Below are 17,470 nucleotides of genomic sequence, written 5' to 3'. Positions count from 1 at the left end.
CCAAGAAAAAATGGCAAGTTTTGCAAGAAACGCCTTCCCAGTTTCAAAAACGACTCAGAACTGTCTGGCCTGTGCCCTGCAGACCGAGGTTGAGTTTGTTTAGATGTGCGGTGATGTCAGCTAGAAACATCAGTCGCACGAGCCATTTGTCATCATCCAGTTTGGGGTAGTTTTGTCCTTTCTCTGGCAAAAAGATCTTGATTGCATTGAGAAAGTCCATAAAGCGAGTCCAAACCTTCCCACGGCATAATCCACGAACACCGCTGGGACGCGGAATGTCCTTCTATGCACTCTCCGTCTCCTCAAGCAGGGCTTGGAACTGCCAATGCATCAAGGCAGATCGAGCAACAAGAAAATTCAGGGTCTTCACTGCTGTAGCTGTACCACTGTTAAGCTCAGAGTCAGAAATCTTGGTACAAATACAATTATTCTTGGTGAATAATATAATGAAAATTTACCATCGGGTGGCCAGTGGGCTCCTCAATGACACTTAGAAATTCCTTCCATTTTCCCGCCATAGCAGGGCACTGTCAGGTGTCACAGAAAATATTTTTGTGATGTCAGTTCCTCTTTCCTCAAAATGAATAGCAAACATCTTCACTGTATTGTCCCGTCGCAGTGCCGTGCATGGGTTGTAGGCAGCACAGCTCTTCTCGGACTTTGTCTGAGGCCCAGTATCTTGCAAGAACTGCTAGCTGTGGTACGTCGTTTTTGTCCACATGCTCCTCAAGCACGACACTGATACTGTTGCATCTTTTAATGCTACTGCCTGCTGTTTGTTAGTGTTTCCTGCCGTTTCGCCTTTGTGCCTCACCAGAGCCTGGCAGACAAAGGCAAGTCTTTTATTCTGGAGATGATTGTGTCTCTGTGGGGCAAGCCATTGAACAAAGCATCCAAACCACTGAGCAAAGCCTGTTTTATATAATCTTCCTCTGTAAATGACTCTCCATGTTTTACAACACAAAGTGTGAGCTGTAACTTCTCTCACTGGCTTGATTTTTACTGACAGGGAAGTTAGTGAAGATGCTGCTTTGCTTTTCATACCTCGCGATGGCCTGTTCCATTGACTCAGCCTTGTCTGCCTCATCCTTCACGTGTTTCTCATGCTCGGTCTGAAAATGCGTAGGACACATGATGTGCGGCAAGCAACGCTCTCACAACGCAGAGCACAAACAGCACGGTCTGTATGTCGAACAAACCTGTATTCATCAGTCCAAGAAGGCTGAAATGAGTGAACAACTCACTTTGCTTTTTTAGGAACCACTATAAGTTGCTGAGAATCGATTCTTCCTGCTGTCAGGATCTCTTTGGATGGCTTCGCTTCTTCTCTCCCTCCGGCTTCAGCGGCCTCAGAGTAACACGAGGCTAGTGCATGTGGGAAAAGCAGGAGACAGTCAAAGATCAATAGTTTTTTCCAGTCAGTACTATGCATGTGCAAAGACCAAATAGTTTTTTTCAGGATATGCAACACATATCCAGTCCCCGGCTTTAACCTCTGATGGGGCAGCAACTTGCCCACCCTTGGCTGCAACATCCCTCCCCTCTGGTCACCAGGTTGCCTGCAGCTGCAACACACACACACACCCTCCAGTCCCCAACATGCCCACAGTTTTGACACCACCCTCTGGTTCTCAACCAGCCCATGGATTCAACTCCTGACGGATAACAACTCACACTCCCGCAGCTGCAACACCCGCCCCCTCCTGGCCCCTGGCTGCCAGGAGAGGAGGGGCGGGGCTGAACACCTGCCTCACATGCCAAGAAAAATTGGCCACGTTTGGCACATGTGCCAGGGGTTGCCAACCCCTGAATTAGACACTTTCAAATGTTGTATCCTATTGGTGTCCTTGTGGCCCCATTTCACACGGAGCTTCCTGAAGCTCAGCAAGGGGTGAGAGGAGGAACCCAGCACTGCCCAGCCAGTGAGCTCTGGGCAGAGAGTGAGAAAAACTAAGTGGTACCAAATTGTGATGGGAGGCAGCTCTTTGTGCCACCGCTCACCTGTCTCATTGTCTGGTTGGGAGCAGGAAATTGGGCTGGACTGGAAATACACAGAATTGGCTCCCTCTGGACCAGGGGACGGGAAGGGGGCGAGACAGAGAAAGGGCATCCATGAATGTCAGGGAGAGGCAGAGGTGGCAAAGTGGCAGCAGCATTTTCCATCATAACACTTCTGGAAAGGAGCTGCCCCAGGAAGCAGCTCGGTTTCCCTTTCTCCTCTCACTTTTCACTGCCTTGTCTGTTTGGTGGTAGGGTAGGGGGTGCAAGCACAGCTGCCTGTTGTGTGGAGCATTATAGCTTCTGGTGGGCAGCCATGTTTCGTGTTTCTCTTCCCTTCTTCTAGACCCGTTTGGCCACCTTCAAGGAGTGGCCAATACAGTGAAAGCTGCCCTGGAAATCAGGGAGCAGCTAAAGTGACTCTGGTGGGCTGTGAACCCACCACCTTTGATTGACTCATCTGCCTCACCCTGAGCACCACAGCTTAGAAGTGCAACATGCTTCCATTACACCACAGAGCCCCATGTGCTGCCCCGTCTGACAGTCCTGCTCCCTGCTTTGCAGCACAGCAGCTGCAGGTAGAGGAGAAAGGGAAGAAGCTGGGAACTGAGCCCAGCCTAGCTGCCTGGGTGGCAGGTGGGGATAGAACTGAAGAGAAGAAAATCCTCTTTCGCTCTCCTAGGCTCTGTCTGCACTGCAAAGCGCCTTGGAGACACTGGAGTCTTCCACAGTAGCGACCCTGCGCCCTCACTATCCTGACATCCCCTAAAACCTCACTCCATGAGGAATGACTGGAGCAGCCAGGTCTGTCAAGATCCAGCCCTGTGTGGAGTGAATTGCTTGTAGGCTGAGTAGGTCATCGCCCAGCCTGGGGCTTGAACCCGTGACCCTGAGAGTAAGAGTCTCATGCGCCACCCACTGAGCTGGCCAGGCTGCGTATGAGAGGACACAGCCGCGCGGGAGTAACGGCCCCAACGGCTCCCCCAGAACTCGCCCCGGGCAGTGCGCGGCGCATGCGCAGTGGCGGCCGCCTCTCTACCCGCGCGCGGAGTCAGACGGGGGGCGGGGCCAGAGGGGCTGCCGGGGGCGGGGCTTGTGCTGCTGCGCCTTCGGCCCGACGGGGCCTTTCCCTGCGCTGAGCCCCGGACGGGGGGCGGGTTTGTGTCCGCCCCGCCCCCCCTTCCTGCAGCGGCAGAGACACTGAGCGGCCCCGCCCCCAGGGGGTTTCTGCCCTTAGTAATGGGGGGGGGGGCGAAGTGCGGGCTCTGGGGCCGAGGGAGCAGCCCCCCCAAACAGGGAGCAGCTGCCCTTGGTCTGACGTGGGGGGGCCCCCAAAGCGGGTCACAGCCCGTGTCAGAAGGGGGCAGCTGGGGGGGCGCAGATCGACTCTGAGGACGGGCAAGGCGGGGGGGGGGCGGACAGAAAAGGGCGAACAGGGCGGGGGAGTCGGATCAAAACGGAGCGAATCCCTGGGAAGCCTCTGCCCACACAACCCCCCCCCCCCCATGCCTGGCCCAGCCTCTGACCCCCCAGACCTGAGGATTTTCTCTCAGTAACATGGGACCAGCCTGTTGATGACACTGAGCAAAACCCCAATGCATCCACCAGACAGTGAACACACCCAAGCAAAGCAGGAGCAAACTATCTGCATAGATACCCCACGGTCCTCCCCAGTCCCAGCTTGCTGTATGGGACACAGTCTTTCAGCTCCAGCCTACACCTATAAACTGGTGTAGCACCAGCTTCTGGGTACCTTAAGAAACCCCTGGCCCTGTAGCATCCCAGAGACTAGCAAAAAATCTGGAGAGTGTCATGAGCTTCCGTGGCACAACCCACTGCCTCAGACGGCAAAGACGGAGCAGTGGGCAGTGCCCACGAAAGCTTGCTGTTTTTTAAGCTTCTTTTAGTTACAGACTAATATGGCTCCCCCTGAGACTTTTAACCAGGCAAGGGTCTGTGTGTCTAACTGCCGGGAAGTTTTCTTAGGTAGCTTGGTGCTTGTTTGGGGGCATTTCTCTGATGTCTGTGGGTTTTTTCTTTCTTCATTTCCATCTAGCAGGTGTGATTGGCTCCCAATTGTGCTGCCTGCTTAGAAAAAAAAAGCAGCTTCAACAAGCTCTGCCGCCACGCTGGAAACGAAACTAACCCAGAGGGCGGTGCCTGTGTTCGGAGGAGCCATGGCTGCCGGGGACCTGGCTGGGAGCTTCCAGGAAGAGGTGACATGTCCTCTCTGCCTGGACTATTTCACAGACCCGGTGTCTATTGAGTGTGGGCACAACTTCTGCCGGGCCTGCCTCAGCCAGTGCTGGGGGGAGTCGGAGCCCAACTTCTCCTGCCCCCAGTGCAGAGAGACCATCCCACACAGACACCTGCGGCCCAACTACCAGCTGGGGAACCTGGTGGAGTTGGTGAAACGCCTGCGGCTCCCGGCAGGGCCAGCGCCCGAGGGGCAGCCAGTGTGTGAGAGGCACCAGGATGCCCTGAAGCTCTTCTGCCAGGAGGATCAAGCCCCCGTTTGTGTGATCTGCAGAGAGTCCCGGGCTCACCGTGCCCACACGATGGTGCCCATCGAGGAGGCTGCCCAGGAGTGCAAGGTAGGGACCAGGCTCTGCAGGGCGAGGAGTTAGAGGGGCAGTTTCTCTGCAGCGACGGAGCCCCCTGCGTGTGTCTGACCTGCCCTGGGTAGAGCCAGTGGCCTGCCTGGGAACTGCATCCAGCCACATGGGTCTGGGCCAGTTTCAGCAGTGCTGCTGGGCAGTTACCGTGGGCTGGAGAGGGGGGGACCTGCTCCCCCAGCCTCACTGCTCCGTGGCGCTGTTCTCACTGGGCACGAGCCAGTGGCCGCAAGCAGCCCCCAGCGCCGCTGTCTGTGTTTGCAGGAGCAAATCCTGAGCCGCCTGCAGCGTCTGCGGGAGGAGAGAGACGCGCTCCGGGGCCTGGAATCCGACTGGGCCAAGGAGAGCGAGAGGCTCCTGGTAGGTGCCTGGCCCTGCCCAGCCGCTTTGCATGGGGGAGGGGCAGTGACAGCATCGGGGCGGCGGGGGAGGGGGAGATTTCTCTGTGCTGGCTGGTGTCTGGGTCATTCAGAAGGTTAAAGGGTTCCAGGGTCGTGCAGGGACACAGCTCAGAGTCACTTCATCCCATGGGGGTGGGGGCAGCCTCCGCTAGGGTTGCCAGATGGTTTAACAAAAAATACCAAACAGCCCCCCTTCTCCCTCCAAAAACAAAACACTGGGAAAAAATTCTGTTGAGGAAAAAAAGGGGGAGACCAAAGTTATTAAGCAAAAAAAAAAGGGGGGGAAGGCGCTGCACCTTTAAATGGCCCCGTACTGCTCACTCCCCACCTGCGCCAGACACGACAGGGGAAAATTGTCCCTGCCTGGCTTCCGTCCGCGGGAAATAGGAAATACTGGACATTTCACATGTCTGGTATTTTAGGAGGTTTTTTTTAACAGACGGGGGACATGAATAATAGACAGGTCAGGCAAAAACCGGACACGTGGCAACCCTAGCCTCCACTCGCAGCTACCTGGTGTAAATCTGGAGAGTGACCCCACTGGGGTTCGGGTCAGGCTCCTCTGTTACCCTGGTGTTAGTTCCCACTGGGGTCGGTGGGTTAACCCCCGGGTAGCTGGGAGCAGCCTCTGGCTCTGCCTCTCTCCCGCGGGGGTCAGAGGTGAGGCCTGTCAAACTGCTGCATGTGCCCAGCTGTGGCAGGGTCAGGCTGAGGGGAGATCTGTGCTGACCCCCGAGTGTGCGTGTCAGACACCCCAGGGATGCCAGCGGCTGGCTTGGGCCCCATTTTCCATGCCCTGGGCTGCACCTCAGTCTGTTGGTGCCGTGACAGGGGTTGGGGTGATTTTCGGTGACACTTTTGCCCTGGGACGAGCCCTGGGCCAGACCCAGCCGGCCTGGCAAAGACACGGAGTGAAACGCTCCCTGCAGCCCGGACAAGGCCCTGCCTCTTCCCACGGCCCCACTCACCCGCATCCCGGCCCCGCCCGCTCTGCACCCCCAGAGGCAGACAGATGTGGAACGGCAGCTGGTGGGCTGGGAGTGCGAGCGGCTGCGGCAGTTCCTGGCGGAGCGAGAGCGCCTCGTGCTGGCCTGGCTGGGGGAGCTGGACGAGGAGATTGGGAGGAGCAGGGAGGAACATGCCACCCGCCTGGGTGAGGAGATTTCCCGGCTCAGCGCCCTGATCTCGGAGCTGGAGGAGACATGTCGGCAGCCGGTGCTGGAATTGCTGCAGGTGAGACGGGGTCAGACGCGCCCGGAGCCCAGTGTGGGGAGGGGACCCTCTGTGTCACTGGGGGCTCACAGGGTAACTCAGTGCAGAGAGCAGGGCCCGGGGCCATTGGGAAGGCTGGTGAAAAGCTGGGCCTGGCCCCCCTGCAAAGCAGCTGATGTAAAAGGGGCTTGACTCCCCCTAGCACAGCCCTTCAGTGGGTCTGCCACCTGGGGGAGCAGCCTGTGGCGCAGGGGAGCCATTTGGGGTAGGGGCTGGGCTGGGCCATGGGCAGTGACTCTCTACTCTGTCTCCTTCCCCTCTAGGGTGTGAGAAGCGCCGTGATCAGGTAGGTCCAGGCTCAATCTGCCCCTCACCCCCGTCATGCTGGGAGCAGGCTCAGAGCCCAGGATGTGAATCCAGCCCCAGCCGCCGACCATGGGACTGTCTCACCCTCTGAACCCTGCCTCCTCCGTACCCACTGCCCTGGGGCCACTGCCGTTATGGTTGTATGAGGCACCCTGGGAGGAGACTGCCCCACAGCTCTGGGATGGGGAACCCTCCCCGGGGGCCGGGCTGGCTCAGGGGAATGTTAATAGGGCTGAGGCCTGTCACCCCAAGGGTCCAGCTGGGACCCGGCCCCAGCTTTGGCCTGGCCCATGAGGGGGCCTCTGGGGAAAGAGCCGAGTGTCCCAGGCCAGGCCTTGGGGGGGAGTGTCCTCATCCCACAGCCCTCACCCCATGGGGAGTGACCCGGCCCCTGGGGGCTGAGCAGAGAAGCTGAGGAGCGGCTGCGCCCAGAGAACAGGCCCCTCTCTCAGCCCTGGGAGCCGCCCAGCCAGGTTCTAGGGGGGCACATGGGCTGGGCCTGGTTCTGCCTGGGCTGTTTTCCCTCTGGCTGGAGAGAGGCCCCCGGGCTGTGCCAGCAGGAAAAACTCCCTGGGCAGCCGAGGTCCAGGCCCTGTGAGCTCTGCCTGTGGCCCAGCCCCCACCCGCTCCCCTGTCTGGCTTGGGGGGGGGGGGGAGGGGAGGCAGGAGGCCAATAACACCCTTGTGTCTCTGCAGGGGCGAGGAGGCGACGTCGCCGCATCCAGCACCCAAGTGCCCGGAGCTGGAGCGGAGAATCCGGGACTTCCCAGGAGAGAACAGTCTCCAGGGGGCCGTGATGGGATTCCTGGGTACGGGGCGGCGCTGCTGGGGGCTCCTCTCTCACTGTCTGGCGGTGTGGGGAGGGGCGTGGAAAGACCCAGCTGGGTCCCTGAAACCCCAGGGTCTGCTCCTGGGGGGCTGGCGGGTTCCTGAGCTTGGGGGGGGGGGGGGGGAGGAGGCAGGGAGCTGCTCTGAGCAGAACGGCAGGATCCCAGCAGGATGTGGATGGCGGAGAACAGGCGCGGGGAGTGAAGGTGCCTCCCCCGCTGTCCCTGTGGCCGCCCCCTCCTGCTGCCAAGCAGAGGGTTCCCCAGCCCAGCCTGTGCGGGCCGAGGGGCAGGGGGAGGTTTCTGGGGATGTTGGGAGCTTGTTGCTGTGGGAGACGTTGTCACAGACTCAGGGCCCGAGTCCCAGCTCCCTGGACGTTCACGGCGCCTCCCTAACTGACACCAGCCGTGCGCCTGGGTCCGGTGTCTGAACCCCTTGGGCCAGACGCTCAGAGCTGGGCAGGTGCCCGGTGAGTCACACAGGGGCCTGGCGGGAGTTTCAGAAGCCCCAGAGCAGCTGGGCCCCTAACTCCCTCTGATGTCCATAGGAGTTGGGCACCTCCCCTGTTCCAGCGCGTGTGAAATCCCAGGGACCTCTCTGCATGGCTGGAGGTGCAAACACCTGAGAGAAGCTGGCTCTGGGGCCTTACTCCCCAGGGCCCCTCTGCCCCCCCACTGACGGGTTTTTCTCTTCCCTTCCAGAGGCGCTGGCTGCGGAGAGAGGTGAGGATCCTGGGCGCTGCCCTAGGGCCGGGCACCGCAGCTGCTGGGAGCCTGTTCCCCTGCCTGGAGCAGTCCCGGGGCTGGGCGGGCGCAAGGGGATCGGCTCAGGGGGGAGTCCAGCTGGGGAGCATGGGTCAGAGCAGCCGAGGGGAGACAGAGGCTGTGGGGAGTCAGGGCAGAGCCAGGGGCGGTGGAAGGAGCCAGGACATTCCTGCTTCCGCTCCGGGGGGCTCTGCGGTTGGAATTCTCACCTCTCTCTCTCTCTCTCTCTGCTTGTTCCAGGACTCAGGCGAGCCCGAGGATTTGCAGGTAACTGTCCTTGCACTGGTGTCGGTGACGCCATCTCCCGCCCTCGGGAGCCCGGGGAGGGGCTGGGTGTGTTATGGAGCCGGGTTGTGACTCGAGAGCTAAGGCCGGGAGACACTTCTCACCTGAACCCTCTCATCCCCCCTTGGCCTGTGACAGGAAACTGCTTCCTGGCAGGGTGCCCTCGGCGCTCTGTAGCCTGAGGAGAAAACTCTGGGTGTGTCCAGGCAGTGGGGCTGGGCCCTGGGCAAACCCAGGGTCTGACTTTGGGCCCCATCTCCTGTTTAAACAAACGGTCTATGTCTATACTGAACTGTTTTGTGCAAGAAATATGCTAATGAGGCAAAGCATGGAATAGCGCCATGCCTCATTTGCATAATTAATTCAGCTTCATTTTTGCACATGAGGTTTTTGCAAAAAAAGGCACCGTCTACACCTCTCCTTTTTGTGCAACAGTCTCTCGTGCAAAAAGTGGCTGCTCGTTAATTATGCAAATGAGGTGTGGCAGTATTCCACGCTTTGCCTCATTTGCATATTTCTTGCGCAAAACAGCACAGTGTAGACATATCCAAGGGGTCTGTCTGCTCGGCCCAGGGCAGCAAGTCTCCAAGCCAGGGAGAGCACACAGAAGGGGCTTGGCTGTGTCAGCGCAGGCCGGGCTCAGGCCCCGATATCTGAGGGGGGCTCGGCAGAGAAGGTCATGTGAGATCGGCAGTGACAGCCCCCCAAGCTCTTCAGGGCTATTTAGTGCTGGGGCACGAACCCCATAACCAGGGTCTGCCCCTCCCGGCTTTGGGACGTGCTGCCCGTCTGGGTAGCCAAACCTGCCGTGTCTGCAGAGCCCAGTGTGAGACCCCCAGCGTGTCTGCCCCAGGGCTGGGTGAGGGGAGCTGGGGGGTGGCTGGGGCAGTCTCTAGCTGGGGACGCCTGCGCCCCTGGGGCTCTGGGAGGGGCTCTGTGGCCAGTGCCCGCGCTGGGAGATGCCAGGGCAGCGGCAGAGGGTCTGTGCCGCTTGCAGGGCCCACGGGACACGTTGCTCAGGGCAGAGAGTTCAGGCTGGAGCCGAGTCTCCACTGGCAGCCGGGTCTGTGGGCTGAGATCAGGACTGGGGGGATTTTTCTGGCCAGGGCACATTTCACAGCAGCTCTGGAGAGTCCCAGCTGGTGCCCTGAGCCCGGCCTGCCCATCACCACGCGGGGCTGGGGACAGTCCCTTGCTGCCAGTCACTGGGGGCTGGGTACCTCAGCTGCTCAGGCAGGTTTGCAGAGGGGCTGCAGAATCAGGTGCTAATAGTTTATCAGCAAAACAATTCGATTTGGGGTTCAGTGAAACTGCTCCCGGCCCCAGGCTGAGTTTGCTGGCGAGTGTCCATGGACAGAGCCAGGTGCCGCCGCTTCCCTTCCAGCCTGTAGCCCAGGGGCGGGGACCCAGCTGGGAGCCCCAGGTCCCTTCCCTGTGTGGGGCGGGGCAGGGATGGGAATGTGGGTCCCCCCTCAGGTGGGGGCTGGAACCGCTGGGCTCTGGGGATCTGACGAGGGGTCCCTCAGTCTCTGCTGCTGCAGATGTTCCCTGGGTCTAAACACGGCCCTGGGCCCTGGGCAGAGCGTGGGGGTGAGACTGGCTCTGCAGCACAGTGGGGCGGCCCCACCTGGGAACCCAGAGTCCAGTCCCCAGCCCCAGTGACCTGCAGTTACTGACCCATAACTCAGTGAGGGGAGGGGCGCGGCCCCGGCACAGCAGTGTCTGAGGGAGCCGGGTTCCCTTGCACCGATGCAGCTGCCCCTGCACAAACCCCCAGCGCAGCCACGTGGGTTTGAACTGGGACTGGCCCCAGGGCAGCTTCTCCCAGGTGGAGGGGGCAGGAAATGGGGAATTGCCCCACCCCACCCATTGGCTTGTGTTTACATCCTCCACCTCTCTGCCCCTTCCTAGGAACCCTCAGGGAGAGGCTGGGCCAGGAAAGTGGTGGCTGCCTGTCCCTCCCCTTGTCTGTCTTTACACTCCACCCTGTAATCTCCCTTGCACCTGCCTTTCTCCTCCCTTTCTCCTCCCTGCTCCTCGCCTCCCCCTTCTCTCACTGCCCTCCAAAGTGGTGGCTGCCTCCTCCTCCCCCCTCACATGCCACTTGCCCCCCCCCCCTCCCCCTCCTGTCCCTCCCCCCTTCAGCAGCTGCTCCCTTGTTGGCCCTGGTGCCTGTCCTGCTTCAGGCTGTACCTCTGTGCCCCCAGCACCTGCCCCTCCTCCCCACCCCTTGTGCCCTCTAAACCCTGGTATCTGCCCTGCCCCACCCCACCTAGGCCTCAGCAGGAGCCCTTCCCTGCCCTCACACTTCCTCCCCTTTAGTTCTGCCCATCCCCTCCCCTCTGCCTCCCGACACCTAAATTAATGGAGATTGCCTAGCTCCTAGAGCTGGAAGGGACTTTGCAAGGTCATCAAGTCCAGTCCTCTGCCTTCACAGCAGGACCAAGTACCATCCCTAACAAATTTTTGCCCCAAATCCCTAAATAGCCTCCACAAGGATTGAACTCACAACCCTGGGTTTAAGCAGGCCAATGCTCAAACCACTCAGCTATCCTTCCCTTTCCCAAAACCACTAGTGCCAGCCCCTTTGTGCTCCCCTCCCCTGGCCCCCTGGTTCCGTCTCTACCCACGGCTTGCCCGGTGCGAGTCCCCACCTTTGGCCCCTTTTGGGCCCTCTGATGTTTGCCCCTTCCCCTCCCTCCTCTTCTAGCTCATTGGCACCCTCCTCTCCCCTCCCCTCTGGCTCACTTTTCCTTTGCCGCCCTTGTGCCCTCCCTTCTCCACACCCAACTCTCCACCCTCCTCTGCTCCCCTGTTCTCTGGTCCCCACTCTGCCCCCTGGTGCCTGCCCCTCTGCTCTGCGCCCTGCTTGTCTCTTCCCATCTGCTCAGCCCTCCCCTCGGGACTGCTCCTTCCGTTTCCCATCTCTGTTCTCCTGTGAGGTCTCACCAACTCTGGGCGAGGGGAGCTCTGAGTGGGAAACCTCATGACTAGTGCAGGCCGGGCTGCCCCCCCCCCCCCCCCCCCCCCACACACACAATGTCCCCAGCAGGGCTCAGCCCTGAGAGCTCTGTGACTGCAGCTCCAGCTGTCAATGAACCAAGCCAAAGGCTCTGACTGGACCAGGCAGCTGTGTCTGTGCATGGGAGAGAGGGGCCAGCAAACCCCTGGGCCACCCGCCCTCTGCTCACCAGCCCCCGGCAGCCCCACCCTGCTCCCCAGCGTAGGGCGTGTGGGAGTGGCCAGGGCTTAACCTGTCACCAGAGAGGGGCCGGGCTCCAGCATGTTTGTTATTTTCCCAACTGATGGGCCAAGCCCAGAGGTGCCAGGGCTGGGAACTGCCAGGCCCAGAGGTCTCAGAGGGGCCAAATGAGGCTGTATCTTAAAAAACCCTCAAAAACTGATGAGTGATCCTGTAGCACCTGAGAAACCAACAACCAATCCAGTCGTCTCTCTGTCAGTCTGTGGGCGCTGCAGGACCTTGTGAGCCCAGAGGTGCCAGGGCTGGGAACGGACGAGCTCAGAGGGGCCAGAGCTGAGCCCTGGGAAGCCCCATCACAGATTCGGTGCTGAGGGTCCCTCCCCCAGGCAGGCCCAGTCCAGCTCTGCTGCTGCCCGTCACTCAGACACTAAAAGGGTCCCGGCATTTCCTGACCCAACATGGCACCTCAGTGGTTTGTGCCCAGCCCCAGGCAGAACGGATCCTCGGGCAGCCCAGCTCTGTAGGCCGGGCCCCCAGGCAGGGCAGGTGTGTCCCTGGCAACACAGGCTGGGCCTGGCATCATCCCAGTCCGGCTCCTCACAAGCTGTATGGGGGGGGGTCTCCCTCAGACCCTGTTTACACACTAGTGGGTCGGCCAGGGCAGACGGACCAGCCTCAGCGGCACAGATAGCAGCCGGGAGAGCTCGTCCGGGCCCTGCTGACACACCCGCCCTGCGCGCTCAGGGGAGAGTCAGGAGCTGCCCAGCGGATCAGCAGAGTGTTCACATGGCCACAGCCCGTGTGTCTCCTGGGCGCGCCTCAGTGCACGTCATAAAATGTATTCCACACACGGCTAGGAACAGCTGGAGGGAGCACTGGGGTACGGCCCCTCTGGGGACACCCTGGCTGGAACCTGCCCCTCCCTTCACCCTTCTCTGTGCTCATGGTGCCTGTTCTTCTTGCCCCCATTGCCCCCCTTCTGCCCCTCTCGTCTGCCCCTCCCCTTCCCTCTCACAGCATCAGCCTGTCCCCTCCCTCCCTCTGCCCCACTGACACCTTCCCCCCACTCCTTCTGCCCTTTCCCTTCACTGTCTCCCCTTGGCCCCTGTTAGCTCTGGTGCCTGCCCCTCTCTCTGCTCCATTACTGCCAGCCCGCTCACCCTCCTCTGCCCCCCATCTTTCATCCCTTCCCTGGTACCTCTCTAGCCCCCTGGCACCCACCCTTCCCTTCCCTTCCTACCCACTGAGGATCAAACCTTCCCTCTCCCCTCACATCTGCCCTGGTGCCTTCCCCATCCCTGTCTCCCAGCATTTCTCTCTCCCCAGCTCTGCCCCTTCTTGCTTCCCCTTTCTCCTCCTACCCCACCCCCCACCCCTCAGCACAAGCCCCTTTCCTCTCCCCCATCCCCAGGGTGCCTGCCCCCTCCCCTCACACCCTTTCTGCCTTCCCCTTAGTTCTCCCCAGCCCCTCGCCCTCTGCACCCTTCACCCCCTCTAGTCCCTGGAACCAGCCCCTCTGGTCACTTCTCTGTCTCCTTGAGACCCCTCTCTGCTCTCACATCCGTCAGAATCACAGAACTGGCAGGGACCTCGAGAGTCATCGAGTTCAGTCCCCTGCCCTCACGGCAGGGCCAAGCACCATCCAGACCATCCATGGCAGGTGTCTGTCAAACCCGCTCTTAAATATCTCCAGGGATGGAGACTCCACAACCCCCCCAGGCAACTTATTCCAGTGTTTAACCCCCCTGACAGGCAGGATGTTTTTCCTAATATCCAACCTAAACCTCCCTTGCTGCAGTTTAAGCCCATTGCTTCTTGTTCTGTCCTCAGAGGCCAAGGAGAACAATTTCCCGCCCTCCTCCTGTGACACCCTTTTAGATACTTGAAAACTGCTCTCATGTCCCCTCTCGGTCTGCTCCTTTCCAAACTAAACAAGCCCAATTCCTCCAGCCTCCCCTCCTAGCTCATGTTCTCTCGACCTTTCATCGTTCTTGTTGCTCTTCTCTGGACCTTCTCCAATTTCTCCACCTCTCTCCTGAAATGTGGGGCCCAGAACTGGACACAAGACTCCAGCTGAGGCCTGATCAGCTCAGGGCAGAGCGGAAGGACGACTCCTCGTGTCTCGCTCACAGCGCTCCTGGGAATCTGCCTCCCTGGGGCCTGGTCTTCCCTTTGCCCCTCTGCCTGCCTGGGGTCTCCTCCCTGGGCCCCCCTTTGGGTCCTGTGATGTAGGTCCCCCATCTCTGCCGCACTGGTGCCCACATCTCCTCCCCCCCTCTGCCTCCCTAGGGCCTGTCCTTCCCCACGCCCCTCTGTCTGCACCCCTGTGCCCCTCTGCCCCCTGGTGTCCACCCCTCACTCTGCCCTCCTTGCATCTGTCCCTCCACCCAGCCCCCTGGGGACTGCCCCTTCCCTCACCCCTCTGTCCCTTTGTGCCTGCTCCTCTTGCCCCACATTGGTCCTATGGTTGCTCCCTCCTCTCTGCCCCTTCCTCCTCTGCCCCTCATCTGCCCCTCCCCTTCCCTCTCACAGCATTACTCTGCCCTTCCCCCCACTGTTGGCCACCCCTCTCCCGCTCCTCCTGCTTTTTTCCCGCTCTTTGTCTCCTCACCGGCAGAGGGGCCCTGACCCCCCTCAGACAGTAACACACACACCCCGCCCAGCCATTAAGGGGGGGGGGGGGAGGTTAATTTCCCGCTGACCCCAGGGACCCGCCCCTGCCCCCGCCCCCAGCCCTGACTCTGTGACTCTCTCCCCAGTGGACGTGACGCTGGATCCAGACACGGCAAATCCTAGACTTGTCTTGTCTGAGGGTCGGAAACGTGTGAGATGCAGAGACATGTGCCAGGATCTGCCCGACAGCCCCAAGAGATTTTATTATTGTCCCTGTGTGCTGGGTGCCGAGGGGTTCGCGGGTGGGAGACGTTACTGGGAGGTGGAGGTGGGAGACAAGACTGAGTGGGACCTGGGAGTTTGCAGGGAATCGGTGAGCAGGGAGGAGGAGGAGGAGTACATCACATGCACACCTGGGGATGGATACTGGGTTGTGCGGCAGAGCTATGGTACATATCAGGCTTGCACCTCCCCCGCTACCTCCCTCCCCGTGAGCGCCAGGCCCAGCCGGGTGGGGGTTTTCCTGGACTACGAGGCGGGCGAGGTCTCGTTTTACAATGTGACTGACAGGTCCCATCTCTTCACCTTCACCGACACCTTCTCTGGGACGCTGCGCCCCTATTTCTACACTGATTACGATGAGGCTCCCCTGACCATCTGCCCGGTGCCGGCCCAGGCGGGAGGGAATCCCTGCCCCTGACAGTGATGCCGCGGCACCGACTGCACCCTCCCAGCGCTGCGGCTCTTCCCTCCAGTGATGGGAGCCGGTTACTGCAAGTACCTTGGACATTTTGTGCCAACCGGTCACTGCCCTTTTCCCTTTGCAACTGGAGCCTCCAGTGGAAAACCGGACACCTGGCAGCCCAGCCCAGGCTGGTGAATGGGACCCCCTGGCTGGAAGGAGCCCAGGCTGCTTTTCCCCCCTGACCCAGGTTTGCTCCACCCCAGCACAGGGTGAAACTGGTACAAAACACGGCCAGACAGCGGGTGGGGTTTGCTGCCCTCACCTTGCCCTGTCCCCTGCCCCAGATGAGGGAGAAGGGGACTTTCACTTCTGTCAGAGTTTTCTGCTGCTGTGAAATCTCAGTGTCAAAGATGAAAGAAAAAATGTCTTCTAATTTAGAAACCTGTCATTGTAACAAGGTGTCAGCACAAGAACATTTTCCTTTACATCTCAACAGCTTTTCATTAAAAATCTATTTTTAGAAATGGAATTTTTGACCTTTTTCCTCCCTCACATCTATATCGATATTTCACTTGTTTACAGAGCATTGTGTGTATTTCAGCTGTGGCACTTCAAGCAATCCAAAACATTTCTCCAAACCGAATTATGGCATTGTCAGACTGTTCAGTGACAATGTCCATGTGTCATAACCAGCGCAGCCACACACATGTGCGGCTGCTCCCTCGCTCTCTTGCCTTGACCAACTCTTTTTAGAAAGCAGGGCTCATACGCCCCTACTGCGCTGCGCCTTCAAACATTCATAGGTGAAAAAAACACAGACTGAATTAACCAATCTAGTTAAATCCACGCAATTTTGTAACATTCTTTGGGCTTTTGGCTGCATTATTTCATGCGGTTTTCAACTTTCTAACTACATGTCATTGGTAATCAAGATATGGCCCCTCCTTGCCTGCTCCTGCATCAATTAACACCACACAATCCCCAACCTCACATCCTGTCTTCCTCTCCATAGAAATCTCTGCTGCAATATCCTCTTTTTAGTTTATTTTTCTGTAGAAATTTTATTCACAGCCAATGTATTGTCAGTGTCTGCTGTTGATTTGGGCGCAGCATTGGGCTCTTTGTATCCTTGGTTATAAAGACACAGCAAATGTAGCTTGGTAAAGAAACAGAGAAGGGATCCTTTAACCGAGTCATCACAAATTAACTTAATTGTATTGAAGATGCTGGCACGTAATGACACCTAACATGGAGTGTGGTGAAGCTGGCTTTCTTCCAAGCCATAAATCAATGGAAAGGATGATACTTTTGTTGTCATACCATATGTTTAGGGTATGTCTACACAGCAGCATTATTTCAACATGTCAAAATGATGGTGAGCTGGAGGACTTCCTACTCCGACTCCTGTAACCCTTGTTTTACGAGGCATAAGGGAAGTCAGAAGAAGAGAGCTCTTTCTCAGACTTCCTCCTGCTGTGCCAAAAGCTGAGTTAAGCGATTTCAACTTCAGCAACACATTTGACATAGCTCAAGTTGCATTGTTTAATTCGGCTCTAGTCCTGCTGTGCAGACATGCCCTTAGTACAGGGGTGGGCAATAATTTTTGACGGGGGTCACGCTAAGATTTTTGGAATGTGGTCGAGGGCCACACTCTTCTTTGATATTAATGGAGAAGGTGCAGGGTCTGGGATGGAGCTGGGGTGCAGATAGGAGCTTGGGGTGAGGGACTGGGGTGCAGGAGGGAGACTGGAGATTGGGAGGGAGTTGGGATGAGGCAGGTGGACTGGAGTGCAGGGGTTTGGGATGTGACCTAGGGTAAGAGGGGATGGTGATCTGGGGCAGGAGATTGGGGGGCCCAGATCTGGGAGGGGGTGTGGGTATAAGAGTGGGGACACAGGGTTTGGGTATGTAGCGTTGTTGGGGGGCAAAGAGTTGGGGCAGGAAAGGTCTGGGGTGCCAGATGCAGGCTGTGGCCAAGAGACTTACTTGTCAGCTGCCAAACTAGCCTGCCTGCCTGCAGAGCTTAAAATGTTTCCCAGCCAGACAGCCAGCCTGCCTGCCTGGCCATGTGCTTCATAAATAAATGAGCCCAGTAGAAGGGGCACAGTTCTTCTTGGCTGCCGGTTACTCCAACAAGTAGCTCTCATTGGCTATTTTCTGCCAGAAACTGGCCAATTGGAATGTGCTGGGGGCGGGGCAGCTCCTAAAACTTCCCTCCTCTCCTCCGCTGTGTCTATACTGGTGTGATCTTGTGCCAGAGCTATGCAAATGAGACTCAGCATTGAATATCTCTGAGCCACATTTACATAACTAATGAGCCGCCATTTTTGCGGAAGAGGCTCGTGCGGAAGACGGAGCTGTCTACACTGCCCCTTCTTGCACAAGAAAAACCCTCTTGTGCAAAGCCGTTATGCCTGAAAATAATCAGCATAATGGCTTTGCGCAAAATCCTCCTCATTGTACGAGGAGGAAGGGAAGTCAGAGGAAGAGGGCTTGATTTT

At 58.6% G+C, this 17,470-nt stretch overlaps 1 protein-coding gene across 1 annotated transcript; it reads left to right on the top strand.

Annotated features, from left to right (window-relative positions):
• The first annotated feature begins 3,447 nt into the window (after window positions 1-3,447).
• Window positions 3,448-16,601, top strand: LOC142821622 (zinc finger protein RFP-like). Its single transcript, XM_075913178.2, has 8 exons — window positions 3,448-4,592; window positions 4,878-4,973; window positions 6,017-6,247; window positions 6,550-6,572; window positions 7,289-7,401; window positions 8,122-8,142; window positions 8,425-8,451; window positions 14,431-16,601. The coding sequence occupies exons 1-8, from the start codon at window positions 4,176-4,178 to the stop codon at window positions 14,982-14,984; spliced, it is 1,482 nt and encodes a 493-aa protein (XP_075769293.2). The 5' UTR covers window positions 3,448-4,175; the 3' UTR covers window positions 14,985-16,601.
• The last annotated feature ends 869 nt before the right edge of the window (window positions 16,602-17,470 follow it).

This window comes from Pelodiscus sinensis, chromosome 19, assembly GCF_052426305.1.
Source record: "Pelodiscus sinensis isolate ZL-2025 chromosome 19, ASM5242630v1, whole genome shotgun sequence".
NCBI lineage: Eukaryota > Metazoa > Chordata > Testudines > Trionychidae > Pelodiscus > Pelodiscus sinensis.
Note: the sequence above shows the minus strand (reverse complement) of the source record. Positions and strands in the feature narration are given on the sequence as shown.

Coding starts and splice junctions, on each gene's coding strand:
- LOC142821622 (XM_075913178.2), top strand. CDS start 4,176: ATGGCTGCCGGGGACCTGGCTGGGAGCTTCCAGGAAGAGGTGACATGT. Junction 6,573..7,288: donor GTGAGAAGCGCCGTGATCAG/GTAGGTCCAGGC, acceptor GTGTCTCTGCAG/GGGCGAGGAGGCGACGTCGC. Junction 7,402..8,121: donor GGCCGTGATGGGATTCCTGG/GTACGGGGCGGC, acceptor CTTCCCTTCCAG/AGGCGCTGGCTGCGGAGAGA.